The sequence below is a fragment of the Trichoderma camerunense genome, assembly GCF_050948025.1.
Source record: "Trichoderma camerunense strain CBS 138272 chromosome Unknown V8C40scaffold_18, whole genome shotgun sequence".
NCBI lineage: Eukaryota > Fungi > Ascomycota > Sordariomycetes > Hypocreales > Hypocreaceae > Trichoderma > Trichoderma camerunense.
This window is the reverse complement of record NW_028145352.1, coordinates 355654-377950: the sequence shown is the minus strand read 5'-3', so window position 1 is coordinate 377950 and position 22297 is coordinate 355654. Positions and strand designations below refer to the sequence as shown.

The following is a 22297-nucleotide window of genomic DNA, read 5'->3' as shown; positions in this document are numbered from 1 at the left end:
TTTCTCGCTCCCAGGCTGTCTTGTTTTCCGTGTCGCTGCCACCGCGCCATTTGGGAAACATGCAACTATAGGGCTTTTGCATCTGGGACAATCGATTTTTCGCCGGCCTCGACGATTGTTACCCCCCAAAAAAGGACCCTTTTTTTCTCCTCCATCTCGCACATAACGTCTTCGACTCCTAAGACACACCCCCACACTTTCGAGCCCAACACCGTTATCTCGACCGGCTTATCTGCGAATCGCACCGCTGACACAAGGGAAGAGAAAAACAAACGACGAGACAGGCGACAAAAGCAGGCTCCTGGTCGACGGCCGCTTCCATCACCAGCCGCCGTGACGCAGACGCGCACACCAGATCGCCCCTGCCAATCATGGCCTCAACTTCGACTCCATTTCGATCTGGCGCTGGCGATCCGCTCATTGCACGAGCACAATCAATTCCCAGAGACGAAGAAATTCGAGATTTGAACGATGACATGATTGCCGCCTCAAACACCTTCTTCAGCCCCGACGATCTCCAACAGCACATGAGCGCCATTGACACCGACCATATGAAAAATTTCTGGGACGCGCAGGGACTTGTCGCGACTGGACCCTTCCTCGACTCGCCTAACGGCTCTCTTTTTGACGAGGAGTACGATTCCGGCTCCGCGTCTCCCCGGGCACCCGGCAAAGCAGTAGATACATCCAACTTCGAATTGAGGACGAATGCTCATCTTGATTTGATGGCCGCCCTTCGCAAGACCGAGATTTCTCCATTTGCTCTCGCTGGACAGTCGTCGACCTTCCTTGGAGCACCTGAAAATACTGGCGCATCGGAGCTATTTGATTTTGGCGGACGCAACGAAGCCTTGACGGACCGGCCGTTCGTTTTCGGTGCTGTCCCGGACGGCTCTGCTGCAGCAGCATTCGCCACCCCGACCAACAGCCCGATGAATGTGGAATCGCCGGGGTCAGAAAAATCAGGCCAGCAGCAAGAGAGTTCGGTATGTTTATATTTTCTTATTCTAATTTTTACTTTTTTTTCCGTGTTTGTGTGTGTGGCGGAACGTCATGGCGGGAAATTCAAGAAATGGTACTTCAGGAAGGTATTGACTAACATTCACCTAGCAGCCAACAATGGCCATTCCGAGAGGACAAAAGAGAGCGGCGGGCCCAGAGTTATCACCAAACAGCGTCATGTCATCCAGACCTTCATCCGAAGCAGGCCAAGATTGGCCATTTTTCATGCCTGACTTTTCGCAGGCCGGACAGCCGCCTGCCCAAGAACAAATGCACCAAGCCTTGCAACAAGAGTACATGCAACAAATGCCAGTTTCCGACAACCCCGTGTTTACCTACACGGGTGAGTATGGGCTGCACATTCAGGAATCTACGCTCAAATCCCGCGTAGAGACGCAGATGGCGGTAACCATGACACTGTCTCATCTACCTTTTGGCATCACCAAATTACATTTGCCTCCCCACACAATTTCCAAACCTAAACTCAGGGCCAAGCCCCTTCCGCAGCCGTCCCCCGATACGCTAGAGCTGTATGTCAGCTTGGTTTGCACGACCCCCATGGATCAGCCTGAGTTGAGAAAGAAGGCGCTGGAGAGAGCTGCCACGGTTCCTCACGACTATCTTCCTTCTCCTGAAGAGGCTGAGCACGAGACACAAAATGGCTGCCAAATTCGCATCTGCAAGAAATGTATCGAAAGAGAGCGCAAGCGAGCTGGAAGAAAGAAGAACCACACTAAGTCTGACGAAGAGAAATCCTGGTATATGGATGAATCGCGCCGCATCATTATATTCAACACCAAGGAGATAAAAGATTGGCGACCCCCCAGCAACGAGAAAGAGAAGGACTCGGAAGGACCATCGCAAGCAGAGTTGTTCCGACAGTGTCCCACCGCCATGCAAGTTGTGGTTCCTATGCGACTCGCATGCTACTGCCGTCACCAGAAGGAGAAGACAGGCTTCAACGTCATCTTCACATTCAAGGACTGGGAAGGCAAGGTCGTTGCACAGGCCATGTCCGGCTCGATCATGATAACGGACGACCACAAGACTGTGGTCACCTCACCCACGGACGATGCTCCTGAGCTTGAGCCTCAAGGCCCAGCCAAGAAGAGGAAAGCGAGCACCCCAACCCCTACCAGAGTTCCCCAGGCTTTGACCATGACGCCCCTGGATGCTTCACCAAACATGGCTTCCCAAGGCGCTTCCACCCAGGTTACCTCCGCGGTCACCTCGCCCTTCGCTCCTAACCTCCATTCTTTCCAACAGCCAGAAGCCGTGCTTGGTGCGGTCACCCCACAGTTATCGGCTACCAATGGGTCCCCCGTAACAAACCCTATAACCAACGACCCGTGGTTTGCCCAGCGACGTTCCCAGAGCATGGACAACTTGTCCATGGATAGCTTTGTCACAAACAACTCGGTCATGACTGGGCTCTATCCCACGCCAGTATCATCCAGCTCTACTCGCCCTCCTAGCCCGAGCAGTATGCGGAGTGCAGTCAACCTGGTGCCGCATAACCCGGTTAGCCAAGCCTCGGACGCTGATCTTTATTCTCTGGGTGTTGCCGCTAGTAACCCGCCAAGAGCACAGTCCACTGTCCACAAAATCATTCCTGCCGAAGGCTCGCTTAATGGGGGCATGGAAGTTACCGTGCTTGGTGCTGGCTTTTACCAGGGACTGGAGATTTGGTTTGGCGACCACAAGGCCACTACAACTACCTTTTGGAGCGAGGCATCACTTGTATGCCTGCTGCCTCCTTCTACGGTTGCTGGCCCAGTTCCTGTAACCTTTGGGCCGCAAAGGGCCGCGGCACCGCTGGGCATGCAGCCTCCGGTGTTTACATACATCGACGACAATGAAAACCAACTCATGCGCGCAGCCATGTCGTTCTTTGGCCGCAGATTCATTCCTCCCATGAACATGAATCTCAACCTGCCCATCTACAACGCTTATATTCCAAACCCACCCATCTTGCGAAAGGTACAGGATCTGATGGCTGCCATGCCCGCCATGCCCACCATGCCCGGTGGCCGCCCAGATAATGCAAGCGACGATGGCACAAAGGCGGACGGGCGCTGGTGGGATCTCTCGTCGTACATGAATTCTGCGGCAGCTCCTCCCGCTTATTCTGACATCTACCCAGGAAAGGATGCGGACACGAAGGATATGGATTCCAAGGCTGTTCTATCCGTGGCCCGAGCTGCCGCTGATGCGGAGGCGGATTTGAAACGCTCCATCCGCCATGACGAGTCAGAGTCCTCGGCTGCTGCGGCCGTGTTCCAATACGAGGACGAGGCGGAGTCATCAGCTTCTGCGGCCATGTTCCAACATGATGAGTTTGAAGATGATGAGGAGGAGGAGGTGGAGTTGGTGATGAGAGGCAAGGCTCCGGCTGTCGAGCCCCCTGCAATCCTCGAGATTGGACGCAAGCATGCCATCACCAAGGAACAGCAAGAGAACTTCTTGCGAGCCCGGGAACAGAAGTTGAAGAAGATTAGCAATGATCGAAACCTCTTCTTCATTTGGGTAAGTCGAGACTATTATTTCTCTATCTTCAATCCAAAGTCAGTAACTAACAATTTCTCTTTCTACCAGATCCCTCTTCTCCTGGTGATGATTTGCGCGCTGCTTTACAGCTACTTCCCCGAGCTTTTCCCTTTCATCTGGGCTTCTATCAGAGCCATTGTCCACACCCTGTTTTCTTCACATTCTTGAGTGATGAATTCCGAACCGGCAACGTTTAGTGCTGTTAACGACATGCCACGATGAAGAAAAACGGCCAAACTTTGTACATTTATCTCATTTCTTTCATCTCATTTCAGTTATATCTCTATTGATGAAGACTATAACGAGGCATGCGTGCTTGCTTATTTCATCTTTCTTGCCATGTTCTTTTTCTACCGCTCATCACGAACATTATAACACACCATTTGTTCCTCGCCTTTGTTTCCTCATTTCGACTTCATCCATACCATACATCATGACAACGCATACAAAACAAAACGACAACAAAAAAACCCGGGAAAAAGAAAAAAAGAAAAAAAAGCGACGGAAAGACACAGACAAGAGACAGACAACGTGATCTGGACTTGGGTGACAAGAGGAATGAAAGAAGGATATCGTTGCTATACCGGTGAAAGAGCGGGAAAGAGAGAGAAAGTCTGGTTTGTTTTTTTATTCGCATGGAAATGGGCGGAATGGGACGGTTAAATAGGGGCTGTGCAAATCGGGATGGGTTTGTATGGTTTTCCTTCGGGCTGGGATATTAGGATAATTTGTGTGACGATTTTTTTTTTTTCTTACTTTAACTATGGGAGTTTTCGGAGGGGGTTTTAAAGTTCCCATACAGAGGGAATTTGGGCAAATAGCGTTTTAGATGCTTTCGGTATGCGGCACTGCACGACTTTTTTTCGTTTGACTCTTGTTGTTTTCCTCCATCTGCATGTTCTTTGATGGAAACAGGTCTTACGAGATATGCCGGTGTGAGAGTGTCTGGAAGGGCAGTTTTGGATACGGTTTGAAGCGCAGTCCGTAGAAATTACTAATTAAATATAATATAGTTTACAATTCACATACTTCACAGAGTCATGGAAAGGCGCAACAAGTTTTTTTGATGTAATGTCTCTTGTCATTCGTAAAATATGTTAAAAATACCTATTAGTACAATCTTGTCCTCCTCACGTCCCCTGAAAATCATGATATCATCAAGATCCTTCCTCTCCAGCCTCTCTCTCTTTTTTTTTTCCTCCCGCAAGTCATACTCACTGATCCTACGAGAAGGAAAAAAAAAAAGAAAAAAGAAAAGCTAGACAGAAAAGATCGCAATATGTGAGCGAATGTAAAGTTGAAAAAAATCAAAACCCATTCCCTTCTGCTAAAGAAAAAAAAATCGAAATCAAAAACTCAAAAAGTCAAGCAAGCGGCTTTGATTCCACAGCGAGCCCCCGTCTCAAACCAAGCGAAGGGCCAGGGATTCTTTCCCCTTCCCCTTCCTTTCCCCTTGTCTCTTTCCCCCCGTTCAATAAAGAAGGAGAGATAGAGAGGTAGAGAGAGGAAGAGTAATTTGCTCGTTCCCGCGCATTGTCCTCCATGGTCAATGCTCATAAAAAGAAACGAGCTGAAAAAAAAAGGAGGAGGCTGGGATAAAAAAAGAGGCTGATTTTCTCCTTTTTCTTTTTTACCCTCCCCTGCTCTGGTCCTTGTTTGCCGAAACGGCTCTCTCCGCGAGAAAGGTCCGCCGCTTGCTGCTTATTTTGCACAAATGTCGTCAAAGTCGTATATACGTAGAGTTTCATATATTGTTCCTTTTGTCATGACACATAACGTAACAGCAACAACGTCCTCGGTTCCAAAAACGCATGTTTTGTTAACAACGAAAGATAAAAAGCTTTGGCCTTGCTACTGGGAAGCAAGACGTTGGATCATTACATCGGTTGTTGAGGTTTTTTTTTTGTGTTATATTCCATTTTTTTGGTCTTTTCTTGGTGGTTTTTGTGGTAAAATCAACACCCTCCGAACAGATGGGGGGTATATGAGATAAAAAGTTTTTTTGATAAAAATCATATCATGTCTCGTAATAGAGAAGAAAGAAAATTCGTTAAAAATCGAATCATTGCTCGATCCAAATGCTTTTTTGATGAGAAAATGGCGGATCAGACAGGTATCTCGCAAATAGAAAACTCCGATAGATGATGCGAAAAATAAACTCTTGAAATTTTCACCGTTTCAGGCCCCGCCAGGCCTGTCCATTTTCTCGATCTTCTCCAAAGGTATACTTGGCGGGAATAGTTGGGACGCTGGGAATCCCTCGGTTTGCGTTGGGAACCACTTTGAGGGCATCCTGAGTGGGAGTAGAGGTAGCAGCGGGAGCAGCTTTTCTTGGTCTAAGGCCGCGGGAGCTCTTGGAGCCCGAGCCAATAGCCCGAACACTGTACACGCTTTCGCCGCTCTCTCTGGCCGACGACGTAGAGTCGAAGGAGCCACGGGGAGATGACGCCGCAGATGAGGAGGGCGAAGTAGCGCATAGCAGGTGAGAAGACCGCTTGCTATGCCTGGAGTCCCGACTCGACGTGCTGTTGCTGTGATAGTGGTGGATAACCACGGGTGTATGGGTAGCACTGCCTCCGCTCTTACGGGCTTTTGCTTGAGAGCTCGTGAGCTTCCGCCGAGATCTGGCGGTGCGGAGAATGGGAATGCCAAAGTCCTTGGAAGCCGTCTTACGAATCTTCTTGCCCCTGGTACGTGCTGACCTCGGCGATCTTGGGGGCTCGTCCTGATGGATCTGGATATCCGCGTTGTTTTCGTTTGCCGTTCGCTTGGTACCTCTAGAGTCGGCACTGGCAGGGGTCACCGCGGATAGAGACGTCCTATTGCTCCTGGGCGTTATGGGCGTTGAGTTGAGCGGCCATTTTGGCGGCGGAGGCAACGAAACGGGTGTCTCTAAAGGCGGCAGCCGCGGCGGGGGCGTCCTCAGTGTCAAAGTCGGAGAAAGCGCCTGATGGCTAGTAGCAGGCCGTTGCCGTACAAACCCCGGTGGAGGAGGCTGTCGCGTGGATTGAATGGCATGCGTGGTGAAGAAGCCAGCTTCGACCAGCAAATGGTAGCTCGCCAAGGCCTCTTCCCTAGTGGGCCTGTCGTCGTAAGCTCCAGGAACTGGCTTCGTTGGAGACGGAGAGTCTGGCTGCTGCTTCTTCTGCTCGGGCGAGGGAGCTTCTTTCTTGAGCTTGAATCGACCCCGAACGCCCTCCCATACTTGGCCCAGCACGCCCTTTTTCGGTGAAGTGGCGGTGCTCGGTGCGACGCTGGGAGCGACACTCGGCGCGACACTCGGCGCGATGCTGGGCGCAATACTCGGAGCTCCCCGCGACATAAACAGCTGAAGTTGGCGGGTGGTGTCTTGGGACCGGCGAGAGCTTCGCAGATTGTACTGATGCTGCTCTAGCTCTGCTTCCAGCGGTCTTTCCAGAGCCTCTAGCTCTTCGGGCCCGAGAAACTGGCTTGGTGGCACGGCAGATGCACGGTCATTCATAGAACCCTCTTGGAAGCGACTGCGACTTTGCGCTCGCGGCCTGAGGCCCCTCGTCTTGGGGGGGCCCATTGCAGGCGAAGTGAGGAGGGTAAACTTGAAGACGCGTGCAGGATTGTGCGGAGATGAGAGTCGATAAGAGGAGGAGAGAGAGAGAAGCCCCCTTGGCTATACAGCTCGTCGATGGCCTGTTTGACCACCGTCTGTCCCGCAGCCAAGTGAAGCCGGATGCTCGTGATAAGTTGAAGTATCGTTAATCAGAAAGCATCCATTCCCCCTTTGATCCTTTTTGTTGTCGGGTGTCTCTCGTCTGCCGCCACCACCAGCGCTTTGTCGAGGTCCAAACAATGGCCAATAAACAAACAGGCAAAAACACGGGCCAGCGCTTGCGGCCGGAATGCTGCTGCTGTTATGTAGTCGTTGGCTTTTTCCTCTTGTTGTCTCTTTTCTGTCTCGGGCCTCGGGGGTCGGGGGAAATTGGGATAGCTCTCCGCAATCTTTTAGAGTTTAATGAGGGATCGAAGCTGGGTCCATGGAGGAGAGATTTTAGTCGAGATTCCGGATGATATGCTTTTCTTTTCTTTTTCCCGCCCAATGGGTGTTGATTGGAGGAAAAGAGAACAATGCACTTACGTCCAATCTGAGGCCGGCAATCGTATATGCTCTGTTCTTATTTGGCTGTTTTAGTTGAACACGACCAAGAAAGAGTGCAGAGCTCAAAACGGGCCCCGTTCAGCTGCACCTCGCAGACACACGCACGTAAGATTGAAGCAGCTCCGCCTGGGGGCCAGCAAAAACTGCGCCCGACTGTTTTGTTTTATGTGTGCCACTGAGGTGGCCCATCCGCACCGCTCCCCCAGCCACACGTGATGGTTGTCCTGGCAACCACCGGGGGACCCCCTGCTAGAGGCCCTGCTAGAGCCCTGTAGAGGCCCTGGACTTAGTGCAGAGGCCCTGTAGAAGGTGCCCCCGAGTGGCAGGGATTGTTGATTGTTCGCAGTCCAACTGGTCCCTTTTTGCATGGCCGTAGTCCGTACTCGTATATACTGGTGGCAGGACGGGCTGTACAGTTGCGGCGGTCGCTTGCAGACGTGCAGTGCCGCCGAGTGGCTGTCACAATCGTTCCACATTTACGGTGTCGAGACCACGAGGGACCGGCAATTCCTTTGGCTTTGCTTTTTTGCCTTTATTCTACGACTGAGATGGAGGGTTGGGTTGGTGGTTGGGGGAGGTTGGAGAACGGTGACAGCATCAAGTGACAACACAACACAACAACTCATCAAGAAAAAGAATGTGACGGAACTAACCAGGCCAGGTCACACACACACAACTAACACAACACAGTTCGGCGTCTCACCACGTAATTAATAGCGCCGAACAAACAGAGAAGTTAGGGATCGGATTGACACTTCTTTGCGCACGGGGAAAAAAAAGAGAGTAGAAAAAAGAAAGGAAACCGCTCACTCTTTATCTTCCCGTCCCCCTTCTCGCTCTCATTAGGAATCTCGCTCCGGCCCTTGGCGCCAGCAATGCCTGCAAGCCAACGGAGGCGGAGGTTAATCACATGTGCATAGCCGCTCCCAAGCAGGGTCCCGGTCCTGCGGCCGGCTGCTACGGGAGGCTGTCCTGAAGCAGAAACAGATTTCAATCAAATCCTATATGTTCTGCTTCCTTGTAATTGCCGCGAATCTTTTCTCCCCCATGCATATGCTGTAGAGTTTGCGCGAATCGCGGGTTTCAAATAGACAGACAGACAGACAGACAGACCTCATTTCAGACCTCATCCTAAACACAAGTAAAGACAAACATCTTCCCCCAGCCTTCTCATCCATCCACAACCATCTGTATCTCACAGTCATAAACCTAATCGCTTGCTCAGTTGCCACGAGCTGATTGTTCAGTATAATTACTATAAGAAATTCAACGACTGGGGCACAGCCTTCCTCTAGATCAGCCGTTACAGCTGTACTTGTGACAAGAGGATATGGACGTGAGCGCCGAGAATCTTAACAATGGTTACTCACGTTAGTCAGGTTGCTGAAGCACCCGTCTCCAGCATTGCCAACTGATGACGAAAGGTTGGATTACGGCACGATGCCCTCTTATTTTGTTTATATATATAAGCTCCATATTACAGCAAACTACCAAGTGATATATAGCAATGCGACCTATCTAACCAGAAGAACACATGGACACTCTGATTATGAATATGACCTCCGTATGGTAAGAAGATACCAAGTGAAAAATTACCATACCCATCCAGAAGAATAAACAGATTCTCTGACGTAGATCCCAACTCCATCCTCTCTTCATTCACATTCCCACACCCAACCAACCACTCACATTCGCCACACAGAACTGGAACACTTCATACTCACTCATAACAACTCCATTCAATCAATTTCTAAGCAAGCAAATACACTACAACGACGAGATTAACATCTCCCATCACAGAAACAAAAACCACTAGTGAGTAGTGCTAATAAGTTGTATCATTTAAATATATAAGAAAAATAAAACAAAACAACAAAAAAGACATCAAATGTAGCCGTCCAAAGCAAAATGGCTTCAAAGGAAAGAATATTGAACCGCCCAGCTTTGACACATGACATGGATATAATAAGTCCAGAGTTAAACAAGCGCAGGCGGGAATCCCATCTCCCAGGCCTCCCCTCTTTCTCTCTCCCTTTCAACAATCTATATATAAGGGGTAGCCTGTCGGATGAAAAAAGAATCAAGAGTCCAAACACAAAAGGGACAAAGTAATAACGAAGAAGCGCACAATTCGATGTGTTCCGTTGAGCCATCTCACTTTGACAGAAAATAAATAAATAAGAAATCCCAGATAGCCTCAAGCTGTGTCGTATCCTCCCAACTCCATAAAATCAAAAGCTCCATTCATATTGCCCTCTTCCAGGAAAAATAAGATAACAAAAGAGGTATTTAATAATGGTAAAAGTCCCAAAACGCCCATGAGAAATCTATCACACATCAAAATGCAGATAATATACTCCAATAGTTTTGAGTTGCCCAATATTTTGTGAGCCAAAATCGCACCGCGCCCCAGAGGCTTACACTTGGTATTGGTTGAAAGTAACGACACCGATTTGACCGTCTGCTCTGGAGTAGAGGCCCTGGTCCGGCTCGGGGGTGAGCCCGCGGTATCCGTGGCCAAAGTGCGCGTCGAGCTGGCGCTGGCCGTTGTGCAGCGCCTTGGTGCTTTGAGAAAAGACGTGGTCGTGTTTTCTCTTGCCACCCGTTGGCAGCAGCGGTGGAGGAGGAAGGGGCTCAGTTTGGGCCTCAATGGGCGGCAGGGGAGACACCAGGGAAGCAATCTTGAGAGGCGCCAAAGATGACTGGCTTGGCATCTGTCGCCTGGGGGGAGGAGGCAGAGTATTGTAAGGAGCTGGGTGGTGAGGAGCGGAATGGTGAGGAGCGGAGTATGGCGCTGATGATGGTGGAGGAGGAGGCGGCGCGGAGTAGGGCGTCATAGGCGCAGGAGACGGGTAAGAAACAAACGATGGTCGTCTCTCAGTTGATGGATATGCGGAAGGCGACTGAGCGGCGTAGGGCTCACGACTGTCATAACCTGAGTGCCTTGTTGGCGGCGCTGGGGATGGGCTGGGCATTGAGTGCCGAGGAGGATAGTTGTATGATTGTGAGTCCTGCTTAGCATATGGAGATGGCGCAGATGACGTCGGGTATGGCCCAGTAGGCGTTACAGGAGGTATCGGAGCGCCCTGTGGGTGGGCATATGGTCGAGGAGGAGCGGGCGCGCCATATTGATGCGGCGGCATGTTGTGGTCGCCAAATGCGAGGTGTCCAGGCCTAGCAGCGGGAGGAGGTGCGTCGTAGCTCGGGGGAGGAGGCGGAGGTAATGAAGGAGCATGGTAGCTCTCGGCAGCAGATGGTCTGCGTTGCGAATCCTGTGGCATGTACGGCGCGCGGTGCTCACTCGCGTTACTGGCAGATCGGGCCCGCATGGGATCCTCAGCGGGAGCTGGCGTCACGGTCCGGCGACGAGCATACTCTTCCTCGCGTCGGTCGTAGCCGCCGCTGCCCTTGCCGTCGCGCTTCCTCATACGAACGTCACGACGAATGCGAACTCGGCACCCCTGGTCAGCAACTGTCTTGCTGAGAGAAGTACTCTCCATGAGTCCGGGGAACTTCTTGGCGCTGAAGACGTTGAAGGGCTGCGTCTTGATCTCCATTCTCCAGTCGACTCCGGCGGGGAGGTCTGACTCAACGGGCTCCATGTCGAAATCCTTGGACTCCTTGGTCGTCTCGTACAAGCTGAAAGAAAGACGGAAGTAGCCTTCGTGGCGGACAGACAGGTCGGGGAAGATGAAGTATCCAGCCTCAGTTGGTCGGTCAAGGTAGGCCATGCCAGATGCCGGGACACCAGTCAGGATGGGGGGATTGTTGGTGGCTCCATTTTGGACGCGGCCGTGAGCCATGGGGCGAGCCTGCTCCAGACTGGCATAGAGGAAGAAATTGGCGTTGTAGTCGAAGGTTATGTCCTTGCCCTCCTCGACGGAGGGACCCTCAATGATACGAAGTTCAACAACAGGCGGCGGGTCAACAGGTCGTCGGTCGCTGTTAGCTGCGAGGGAGTAAGTACACGGAGGATTCCCAAAAGGCAGACCGCGATGCGTCATTGCCACATCTGTCGTGTTGAAAACGCACCTTTCATGCCCGAGCCACATGCACGAGCACGCTCCGGCTGCTGCAGAACGGTCAACTGGTACCATAGGTGTCGGTTCTCTCTTGTGACGCGGTGGATGCGTTGGACCATGTCCCGCGAGGCGGAAGAGGCCACGGAGGTAGGCGTCGCCATGATGCCGCGTGGAATAGCTGTGGTCGAGTACGATTGCAAATGAGGCAACAAGTATAAAAGGCTGTCTTGCTCAGTCAGTGCTACAATTCCCAGCTGGCAGCAGTGCGGAGGGAGGAAAGGAGTGGATGGGTTGGCAGCTATGAAACAGCAAGAGGCCAAGGTGTAGAACGAGACCACGACAACCATCCAGTGGGAAATCACACATCACTCACCTTTTTAACAGGCAAAAGCCCAAAGTTCAAGACACTCTCCGGCCGCCAAAGTATTAGGGGCGGGAAGAGCCCACTGTTCGAACCAGGCCAGAAGACGGTAGCAACTGTACGCGAGGAGTCGAGAGTGGTGTGATCATGTATAGCAGCGGCGACGAGAAGATATCGTGAGCTCTATCGTCGTCTCTCGGGTATAATCGAAATCGAAATCGAGTCAAGTCGAGAAAACGGTTTTGCAAAATGGAAGAAGGCCAACGGGAAGAGGAAAAGGAAAGATCTGGGTGGATGTGCGACCGTGGAGGAGTAAGAGTAAGAAGAGTCCAGTGAGAAAGACACTGGCCTGGTCCCAACCCACCTTTTTTTGGTGTGTGAGGAAGGGCCCCGGGAATCTGGGACTAAGGGGAGCGGGTCGCAGCTGAGGGAGCCTGGCATGTCCAGGATTCGCCAGGTCAAATAAGGTAAGCCTTGGCCGAAGCGCGAAGGGGGCTTGACGCTTTTTTCTCTCTCTTCTCTTCCTTTTTCCTTTCTTTTTAGGAGCATGGGGAGGGGGGTTCTTCAGGGAGGGGGTGCGGATTGCGATGGGCTAGGACGAGATGGCGGTTGGCTTCCAACGGACGGGGAGGATCTTCCCCCAGCTTCCAATCCCAAGGGCGGCGACCTTTGGACATTGTATAAAGTGGAGAGGTTCATGTTCATGTTCATGTCGAGGATAGGAGGTGCTCCGTTTTGTCCGTATTACTTACTTGCAGTACCACGAGTCTACCTTGTTGATATTAATGGATATTGATCAAATCTGTCCCAGTTGTGCAAGACCTGCAGGTACGAGTACGTGATGGCAGCGCGCGGAGATGCTAGTCCTGCTGGTACGGACCGCTCCTGTGATCTACTAACCCACAGGTAATAGTACAGTGTATAATACCGTCCGCGATTAATGAATGGACGGGAGAGAACCCGACAAGTTGAGTGAGCTAACGACCCCTGCCCTGTTGCTTGGTAGCGATTGTGAGACTCGCCGCTCTGAGGCACGGTACATACCCGTACACGTACTGTACGGCAATTGCAGGTCTGGCCAAGCAGGTACTGTACCTGTGTGTGCGGGTGCCTGTACATGTGATACAGTACAAGTCCGTACGAGTACAAGCACATGGGAGCACATGGGCAAAGCAAGAAAAAAACGTCCCAGCAGGCTACAATGATGAGAGGCTGCGGTCCAAGCGACGCAGTAATTGGACGCGGTACGGGGGCCCTTGGGTGGGTGGCGGTTGGTGCTTCTCCACGCTCCGGCTCTTCCCCAGCGGGATCCAGACGGTCGGTGGCAACTGTTTGCTTCCAAGCGGTGGCTTTTGACAGCGCTGATGCTGATGCTTGTGCTTGTGCCTGTGCTTGTACTTCTGTGCTTGTGTTTGTGTGATTGGGAGGCTGTTTTTGTTGGCTTTGCACGCCTCGACTATCTTTTGACTTTTTGCTTGATCCTCTGTGCTGGTACCGAGAACCCCATGGCCGGGTCAGGGTTCAAAAACGTAAAAGGCGGGCTGCGGTGCGGGCAAAAGCCCAGCCCAGGCGGGCGGCGCCTACAGGTTCCCAACTGTGCGCAAAAGCATGGAAGCATTCCGTGCCAGCGCCAGCCAGCAAACTGAGTCAGGCCATGGCTGAGCTAGCTGATGGCATGAGCCGGGATTGTTTTGTAAGCCCAGTGCAGCGGTTTTTGGCTTTTGTGAGAGCGCCTCCTCCTCTCGGAGACAAAAATGTTAGGGCGGCTCGAGCACTGGCAGTTACTGGACAAAAAGGCACCGGCCGTCACACTTGGTGGTGGATGGCGCACACACGATAGCGAGAAGCGCAGATGCCGTACATGCCTGGCGGCCCTGCAATCGCCGCACCGTGGGTACAGTACAAGTCACTGACTGATTCTCATTGATGCTGTGTAAAGGTGGACGTCAAGTTATCGCGGTTAGTCGGGCAGGCTAGCGATGGGAAATGTAACCTCTAACAGCCCCCCGCCGTTCCGGAGTGCAGTGCGTGCTGCTCTAGCACAAATTGATCCAGGGTGTGCGAGAAGAGCAATCGAGGTACGGTACCCCAAGGTGGCAGGTACTTGACAAGCCCATCTCAGATGGCCCAAGCCTAGGGCCAGTACACGAATACACACAGCTTCATCAGTGAAACGAATTCTTCCGGGTACTTTTTCCTTGATCAAATGGCTTTTGGACAACATCGTCACGGTGGCGCAGACCGGCTTGCTCTGGCTAAAATCCTGCCAGCCAGCTGAAGCTTGCCCTTGCCCCGTTCGACTCTTGTCTCCCTCGGGTCCGAAGGCCCAGCAAAAGCGCTATTGCTGCAAGTCAGGTCGGGTAGATACTTGGCATTGGGCAATCTATTGCTGCTGGAACATTGCCTAGTGGTATACCCAGTAGTCAGGTAAGGTAGTCTAACCGTCTGGCCCCTCCCGTCTCGGCTCTGAGGTCTTGTCGGGTCCAATGCTGTCCTCGTACCCTCTGATACTGTGCCGTACTGTGCAGGTCTCTGTACGAGCACTCGCGCTGATCGGAGACGAGAGGTACCTCTATCCCCCAGCGCCGTCGAGGGCAGCTGGTGCGTACCTCGCGTCCCTTGGCGACGAGAACCTGGGCCACGGAGCCGGGGTGTGCGCCACACGTCCCAAAGAAGCGCAAGCTCTCCAGTCTTTCTATATTGCAGTGGGGTCTGCTAGTCGCCAAGGCACGGGCGTCTTGCGTCTCTTGGGGGGTCCTTTGGGGGGGCGTGTATCATCATTCGCTGCCCATTGATTTGGTTGGCACACGGCCTGCGGGCCAAATCTATCGGTGATACCAGGAGCGGCCCAACAGCCCGTGCTCCTGTTCCCTGCCGCTATTTTCGCTGTGGGCTCGTTCTGGCCAGACGGTACGGGCTGGGACTGGCTGGACGAGGGCCATGGAGGGAGGGCCGCGGGCTGTGAGTGGCCGGGCTGGCATGCAGGCGGATAGTGAGCCATGCGTTGCCGGTATTGCTGTACTGGGAGCTGCGTTGGATGGGATTCGAAAGCCTAGGTTGGGTTATGGTGGTGTCGATGCAACGGCGACCCAGTTGGACCAGCAAGTCATCTGGCAAACCAGAGGCTCGTTTGATAGAGCAGAGCAGAGCACTCAAATCCTGTTGCAGAAGTGCACAAGAGCCTCCATTGCACAACGGCAAGCACAAGCACAAGCACAAGCATGGACTGATTGACCAACCTGCATCCGCATCGGATAGCCAGCCTGCCTCTCTCTTGTCCCAGTCCCGTCCCAGCCAGCGCCGCGTGGAGAGAAGAACAAGCCCCCCCGGCGGCTGCACCCAATCCCAGCATCTCGTTACCTGCGTCTCAGGTCTAGACGCTGCATGCTCACAAAATGCGCTGCCCATTCTCGTCGACACACATATGATATGACGACTCGTTGCTTTTGCTGCGGCAAGACAGCTACGACATGGCCATCAATATCTATGTATAACTCACACTGCTCTGTATCATACTGCACAGTATTTATCAGGCCAGCTTCAACTGTACAATATTCTAGCAACCCGCCAGATCTTCCGTCTGATGCTAAAAAAGCACCAGCAACCACTCGGCCGACGCCGGCCCGTCATGGGTCTGCCCTGCTTTGCCTCCTCCCTGGCTCCCTGCTCTGCTCCCAAGGTTCGCACCAAATCTCTATCCTCATCGTCAGCCTGGGTCCCCCCCGTCCTTTCTTTCTTCCCTCTTTTTTGACACATGGGTTTCCCGTCCCCTCTCTCCACCGCCCCAAGCAAAAAAAGACGGGAAGCTTGTTCGTTTTTGGGCTTGTCATCCTTCAAACTCGGCCATTGATTTGTCCATTCGTATCTTTTGCTGCCCGCTGCTTCGACCGGGGCTGCTCACTCTGACTCTCTCTCCCGGTATCGTACAGGCACTTGGTAAGATCGCACAAAAGAAGCCGCCGTTAGCTAGTTTCGTTCTGTTCGCGGTTACGCTATTCCCAGTGTGTGTGCGCCTCATCTTTGCTTTTTTTGTTCTCGCTCTTCCATGTTTCTTTTTCCTTTCCCACCCCCGCCCGCTGATTGTCTCTCATTGTGACCCTCCCCCTCCCATAATTTTTGATGTAATGTGTGTCTGGTGCGGAACGAGTACACGCAGCGCAAGTACCCTGTTGAGCAGGTCGCACAAGCACAGGCGTGCAAAGGGCAGGCAATTGGACCTGTGGATCTTGTACTCGGGGGGGGGGGGGGGGGGGTCCTGTCCCATACTGTACGAGGCACTGCCGTGTCGGATCATGCAACCTGACATGTCATATGCAGAGCCGTTTACGGCACATCCACCTGCAGCCGTTGCACGACCGCTTTCGACTGCGTGCAGCTCGAGCTCGGTACCTCGCCGAGTGATGGCAGAGTGCTGGACGGGCTGGGTACTCGTACCTTGTCGTCTCCTTTGTTTCTTGTTTGTGACACTTGAGCACAATTTCTTATGCAACTCGATGCCCTTGTCCAGTCCAGCATGGTGACTGGTGACACGGCTGCTGGCTGTTCTGTTCCGTCTCAGTCAATCAATCAATCAATCAAACCATGTCGTGCTAGCTACGTATTTGACCATTCAACATCCATCCAAGAGCTGTCCTGCAGAGTCATTCACGTCCACATGGTTCCTCCTGTGCCTGTCCCTCCCCATGGCGGGCATTAGCTTAGCTCTGCCCAGGAATGGAGCCCACCGCGGCGGCAACTCTGGCAGCACCATGACCTATTTTCATCGCCACTGGCATAATCACGTTTCTGCCATGCGACCCTCCCACAGCGGGCGAACACCGTCATCGCACACTTGTGGGTGAAGAGCCTCGATCATGTACATACACGAGTGTTTATATATATTGTATATTAGGCAGTGTATTTATATAAATCAGACGTATCATACTCTTCTGCGCGAGGCGTGCGTCTTTATCAAAGGGTGTCTGGGTCCGTCTTGACTGCGCCAACCTGCGAGATAGGCGCGCCAACAGCAGCAGTTGGACGGGCTTCGTGAATAGAGAATGCAAGATGCCGTACTGTGCGCCAGACACCATCACCACCACCCCATACTTGCTTGCAGTTCAAGTTGTGCTCAATATTCCCGCTAGCCCTGGCCTGGCCTGGCCACACTCCATCTCTGTATCCTGCTTGCTAGGCCTGATCGACGGTGCGGCCGGCTTTGCTCACAGGACCTTGAAACTTTTCCCGGCCGGGCCATATTATCGTGCATGTGGGCAAGGCAAAATAACATGGGCTGCGTTTTGTTTCCTAGAAGCGTAAACAGTACAAGCGGTGCATGCAAACTAGCACAATTTTACCGTGCATAGCCTGGGCAATAAAGCCACAGCATAGCATAGTCATTGATGCAGGACATGGTCGAGCTTCAAACCATGAACCGGTAAAAGATTGGATCCCCCTTGTTCCCCAACATTGTGTATCTCATGCGCAATCCCCGGTGGGAAGAGAGACAATGATCAACCTGACCACAAGCAAGAACAGGCACCGGGATAGACGGGAAGCGGCGAGGTGGGCTCCGAAATTAGGTGGGATTGTCCTGTACAGTAACAGTTTTTTTGAGACTCAGATTTGATGGCCACCGGGAAGCGAGCCGCTTTGCTCCCTGGTCCCGTGCAGAGGGATAAGAAGTGGTTCTCAATGTTTTAAAGGAACAAGTTCTACTGTAAGTCGGTCAGCGTGACATCCATTACCTCGCAGCCACTGGAGCCCGGCCCCGTTCCCGGGCCGTTAGACTTCTTAGACATGCGGTTCTAGGTTGATACATTGAATGCATGAGCTGCATATCAGAATGGAAAAGAGAGGGAAAAAACAAGGAACAGGCATGCTTGCTGCTGCATGGCTGTGGATATTCGTTAAGTGAGAGGGCGAGTGTCTGTGAGTATTATTCCGTAGGTAGACTTTAAAGGCTGTAAAACGAACTGCCTCTGCTTTGAGACAAGGTCAAGCACTATTGTAAGAGTTATATTGAAGTGCTAATAGTGCTATGCTAAACTTGACTAAAACTCTTGGTCTCTCAACGCTACGAACTTGTGCTCTATATTTAGTAGATGCAGTAGGGCATCTGTCTATTCTTCTTCACATTCAAAGCCTTGGAGACCACAAGGCTCTCATCACTGCTCTTTCCAGTACCGAGCACGTAACCCTGGGAATAGAATTGATTGTCAACCTGCCTTTCTGTAAACCCTTGTAGAACGACCGCGGTGCCGAGGTTGCTCCTCGTGGCGGCTGCCTTTGAACCCTCGCCTTCTCCTCTTTGGGAAACTCTTTCGGAGCCCAGATGCAAAGAAGAGAGAAGAGAAATTTCTTCCATGGCCCGGTCCGAGTTTTCTTGCTGGGCATTATTGTCCCCATTTTGACAGATGCAATGCCCTGCCCATGCTATCCTATGCCCTGCCCTGTCCTTCGGCATCGGATGAGCGTCAGCAACCCGATTGAGTGCGTCGGCCGAGATCATCTCGCGCCTCTGACCAGATCGCATGCTGCTGCCTTACAGTAACTGCTACTGTACGAGTTTAATACCTGCACAAGCACGGGCAAATACAACCACCACCACGAAACGATAAAAGCCGACTGGAGTCTCATACATCCCATCCATACTGTAGAGTGGTAGCAGCATCTTTCTCGCACTCCCCCCATGTCCTTGGGGAGTTCCACTGGCATGCAGCCCCCTCGAGCCTATCAGCGTCGCCCGGCCGCACGAGGCCGTGGCCCGCGAACCCCTTCCCAGAGGTCACTCACTCATTGCCCCCCTTGCCTGGACTGCGACTCTCGACTTTTCTTGGGGCGTTTCGTGTCTTTGTGTGTCAGTTCAGTTGTTGGCCGGATCACAGCCGTGCGGTTCGCGGATCGGCCTGTCCAGCCTGTCTGTGCTGGCGCACAAGATTGCCAGTGCGTTTCTGTTTCGTTCGAGACGCAACGAGGCAGGTAGGTAGATAGACTACTGCTGCAGCACCAAATGAATACTTTGCACAGGTTGTATTGGCCGCACGTTATCACCGACCTTGGGCCCCGTCGACGGAGTATTACTGCTCCTGTCTTGTTCCTGTTGGCGGTAGCAATGCTTCGTATTCACCACCTAATACACGCCCGTCTTGACAGTCCTTTCTCGACTATTGATTGACATGAGCACCCCCAAAGGTCCAATAGAACCACACACATCTATTTCGCAAGAACAGGTTTGAATTAAACGGATCGGAGCGTCTGAGTAAGCTGCGGCCGCCCTTGCCACCGCCGATTGGCCTGTTCGTTAAGCCCCAAAAAACCCGAGGGCAAGGTTTCGGTGTCGATACCAAGGCCACGGTACGGATACTCTCTATCTCCTCTCTCTCTTCTCTCAGCTAAGCATTCCAGCCGGCTTGCAACAGCCCGCCAGACGACTCGTGCATCCGCTCGCCACTCGGCTGATTGGGAAAGGCAGCAGATCCGGTGACCAGTACGCTGGTACGGTGGACGGAGCCAACAGCAAAACGTTTTTCGCGTAGCCCTGGGGGCTGGCTGGGGGCCCTTTGTTTGTGTCCAATTTCGTCAGTGCTGGCGAAGGGCAACTTTGCACTACAGTACAGTGGATGGGCATTAACGAGTGGCACGATGCTTTGCCGCTCCGATGAGCCCTGGCCAATAATGGATCGGCTGCCCAAAGCTTCTTGGGTTGCTGTTGTTGGTCGTTGGAAGCGTTTTGATAGTAGGTCCAAACAGTGTACGAGCCATGTTTGAAGCCCTATGCTTGACCTTATGGTATTCAACGCGATCAGCGCTAGCGGTGTCACCGAGTTCAGCAACGTGTACGAGTTGCATGTAGTCTATGTGATGATGCGACGACGCTCGTTGGAAGCGCCTTGCACGGGCCTCTTCAAGAGGCACCAGGTTTTGCATCTTGTTGAATCTTCCACGAGCATGTTTTCCTATGGGTACAGTTATATCGTCACTGACAGCCTTTGCCTTGTCAAAGTAAGTCTGCGCTCCGCATTTCGCCCGTCCCAATGCAGGTTCAGTGACCCGCAGATCGTCTCGATGGCATTTCTGTCAAAGTTCAAAGCGGGCATCTCCCATGTTTGCGGGTGACGAAATGGCTGCGGAGAAAGGCGCTTGTTTCCACCTTGGATTCACAGCAGTCATCATTCCTCCTCCCAGCACTAGAACTTGGTAAATGCAGATCTGGGAACACTAGCCGCAACTCTAACCTCAGCTCGGGGCGCCCATTTTTCCCTTGGAAGCATCGAGCCACTCAACTCAAAAAAGAAACGCCAGAGACTGAGCTTCTACTCTAGCCGCCCTTGGCCCATCCACGTGGGAAAGAGAGCAGACAGAATTGACGGCGCACCGGGCAGTGACATTCTGGCCACCTTATTATGCATGTCTCAGAAATGGTGTCGCTCAGAGAGTTTTTGCAAGTTTCCGAGCCCCCCTTACATTGGCCTTGTCATTTCGGGACCCGGCGCGAGTGGCTGGATTGACAAGGCTTTTTGTTGGCTCTTTGTGTTCTGGCCCAAAACGCCTTTTAATTTGAATCCTTCGTTCGGGTCCCTGATGGTCCTGGGTAGCTTTCGAGCGAGAGCCGTTGAGCTAAAACTGAGGCGCCGATGTGTCACTGCCAAGCCAAATTTCGTCCCTCCAAGAGTCCTTCAACAGCACATGGTCGGAAGCGCTCAATGCCGTGGGGAGCTTTGTTCTACAACAATCGGGCGGGCACACATTTGGGGAACTGTCTCGACAATTTGAAAGCAAACCATCAGACAATTCGTCTACTTGGAAGTAGTTAGCTAGAACTATCTCGGGGCAGGCTTTGGTAGGCCGACTACCAGACTGAGACATGGCATACTCCGTACTCGTACTCATATGTCCTCTTCCCAAGCTTCGTGAGAGCGCTACGATAGCAAGTACGAGTAAGAACAGCCGGGCTGGCACGGCATCATGCCTATTGCTGCAGAGCACAGGTAGCACAAACTATTCTGCAGCCGTTATCTATCCATCGGAATCTCGACCTCCCCCAGCTTTGTCGCCTCGTACAAGCAAGGCGGATATCGAGAGGGGGTGTGTTCATGCTCTCATGTTCATGTCCATGTCCAAAAAACAAGAACAGGCTGGAACCTGCCTCCCACCGCCTTGGCCAAGTGGCCATTCATTCTCCCTGCCCTCATGTCTCTTGTCTCTGAGCATTGGACACAAACAACTCCGATAATCGTTTGCCTCCCCCCCCCCCCCTCTTTGTCTCTCATTCATGTCTGACCACATGCGTTTATTCGCAGCCCTACATGTGAGCAGCTATGTGGAATGTTTGCCTTTCTCTCTCTCTTTCCCCTTCGCCCTATGAATGAGCACATGAGCCGTTGCAGACTAAGAACCCTTTTTGCTTCGTCTAATTTTGGGGGAGGCGTTGGGTTGCACATCGTGTCTCTCCGGGCAAAAAGCAATTTGCTTTTTGGGGCTTTCTTTTTTTGGTCTGATCGGCAGGGTGAGTCGCTCTGGCATACCTGTGCAACGGATGGGCGCTGCGGTTCTTATCGTGAGATTGGCGTTGGATCGATGAATATCGTAGGTATGCTGTAGACGGGGTTATCAGATGCAGATGACTGTTTGTTTTTACATCATCTGGTAGATTGAGCCGAGGATCTCCTGGTAGAAGGATATTGGGCGAGCATGTGTTTACATGTTTGCCTTGCTAGCCCGTGAAAGTGGACGGGCGTGAGAGCTGTTTGGGGGATCACTTTGTTTGGATGAGAGAGCTCGTCCTTGTGAGACCTTGTCTCTTCCCGTAGAAGTGATGATAGGATACGATTCTACCCCAGACGGTGTGAAGAAGAAGAAACAAGAATTGCGGGCTTGTCTCTGCGACGGGATCGCGGATGCTCTCATAGCCGAGTAAATTGTCTCATTTTCCACCTTGGCGACGATGGTCATCTGTCTATCGCCACGTCACATTGTTGTATAAACCAATTCCCCAATGTTTCGAGAGCAAAGCATCACTGAGTATACTCGAACTACTCCGTAATTCATTTCCAAGATTCAGTGCGAAACCTCGTTTCTCCTCCCTGCATCCGGAACGAGAAGCCACCGTCTAAGACAAGCGGCTCCAGGATCAAGGATTTTGAATGATTGATATTAGATTACAGTACTTTGTGTGTATTTCCTTTTTTTTTCCCTCTCAATGGTCGTTGCCTGGAGGAGATAAAGGCGTTGGTGACGGGACGTGCAGATGAC

General features: G+C 52.2%; 5 protein-coding genes across 5 annotated transcripts; 1 reads left to right on the top strand and 4 right to left on the bottom strand.

Annotated features, from left to right (window-relative positions):
* The first annotated feature begins 221 nt into the window (after nucleotides 1-221).
* Nucleotides 222-3841, top strand: V8C40DRAFT_79614 (uncharacterized protein). Its single transcript, XM_083223434.1, has 3 exons — nucleotides 222-986; nucleotides 1111-3528; nucleotides 3598-3841. The coding sequence occupies exons 1-3, from the start codon at nucleotides 372-374 to the stop codon at nucleotides 3715-3717; spliced, it is 3153 nt and encodes a 1050-aa protein (XP_083069496.1). The 5' UTR covers nucleotides 222-371; the 3' UTR covers nucleotides 3718-3841.
* Nucleotides 3842-5630: 1789 nt separating this feature from the next.
* Nucleotides 5631-7236, bottom strand: V8C40DRAFT_79578 (uncharacterized protein). Its single transcript, XM_083223433.1, has one exon. The coding sequence runs from the start codon at nucleotides 7097-7099 to the stop codon at nucleotides 5720-5722; it is 1380 nt and encodes a 459-aa protein (XP_083069495.1). The 5' UTR covers nucleotides 7100-7236; the 3' UTR covers nucleotides 5631-5719.
* A 2139-nt stretch (nucleotides 7237-9375) lies between these two features.
* On the bottom strand, nucleotides 9376-9966 carry V8C40DRAFT_79554 (uncharacterized protein). Its single transcript, XM_083223431.1, has one exon. It carries the CDS (start codon nucleotides 9832-9834, stop codon nucleotides 9520-9522), a length of 315 nt encoding a protein of 104 aa, XP_083069494.1. The 5' UTR covers nucleotides 9835-9966; the 3' UTR covers nucleotides 9376-9519.
* Nucleotides 9967-12131, bottom strand: V8C40DRAFT_79553 (velvet factor-domain-containing protein). The gene is made up of 3 exons (XM_083223430.1): nucleotides 12077-12131; nucleotides 11714-11925; nucleotides 9967-11630 (listed from the first exon to the last, which is right to left on the bottom strand). The coding sequence occupies exons 2-3, from the start codon at nucleotides 11862-11864 to the stop codon at nucleotides 10099-10101; spliced, it is 1683 nt and encodes a 560-aa protein (XP_083069493.1). The 5' UTR covers nucleotides 11865-11925; nucleotides 12077-12131; the 3' UTR covers nucleotides 9967-10098.
* On the bottom strand, nucleotides 12073-12543 carry V8C40DRAFT_79559 (uncharacterized protein). The gene has a single exon (XM_083223432.1). It carries the CDS (start codon nucleotides 12503-12505, stop codon nucleotides 12248-12250), a length of 258 nt encoding a protein of 85 aa, XP_083069492.1. The 5' UTR covers nucleotides 12506-12543; the 3' UTR covers nucleotides 12073-12247.
* Between the last annotated feature and the right edge of the window lie 9754 nt (nucleotides 12544-22297).

Excerpts from the sequence above, each read along its gene's own strand:
- V8C40DRAFT_79614 (XM_083223434.1), top strand. The coding sequence starts at position 372 with ATGGCCTCAACTTCGACTCCATTTCGATCTGGCGCTGGCGATCCGCTC. Across the intron at positions 987-1,110 it reads GCCAGCAGCAAGAGAGTTCG|CAGCCAACAATGGCCATTCC; the intron begins GTATGTTTATAT and ends ACATTCACCTAG. Across the intron at positions 3,529-3,597 it reads GAAACCTCTTCTTCATTTGG|ATCCCTCTTCTCCTGGTGAT; the intron begins GTAAGTCGAGAC and ends TCTTTCTACCAG.
- V8C40DRAFT_79578 (XM_083223433.1), bottom strand. The coding sequence starts at position 7,099 with ATGGGCCCCCCCAAGACGAGGGGCCTCAGGCCGCGAGCGCAAAGTCGC.
- V8C40DRAFT_79554 (XM_083223431.1), bottom strand. The coding sequence starts at position 9,834 with ATGGCTCAACGGAACACATCGAATTGTGCGCTTCTTCGTTATTACTTT.
- V8C40DRAFT_79553 (XM_083223430.1), bottom strand. The coding sequence starts at position 11,864 with ATGGCGACGCCTACCTCCGTGGCCTCTTCCGCCTCGCGGGACATGGTC. Across the intron at positions 11,631-11,713 it reads ATGTGGCTCGGGCATGAAAG|CTAACAGCGACCGACGACCT; the intron begins GTGCGTTTTCAA and ends ACTCCCTCGCAG.
- V8C40DRAFT_79559 (XM_083223432.1), bottom strand. The coding sequence starts at position 12,505 with ATGCCAGGCTCCCTCAGCTGCGACCCGCTCCCCTTAGTCCCAGATTCC.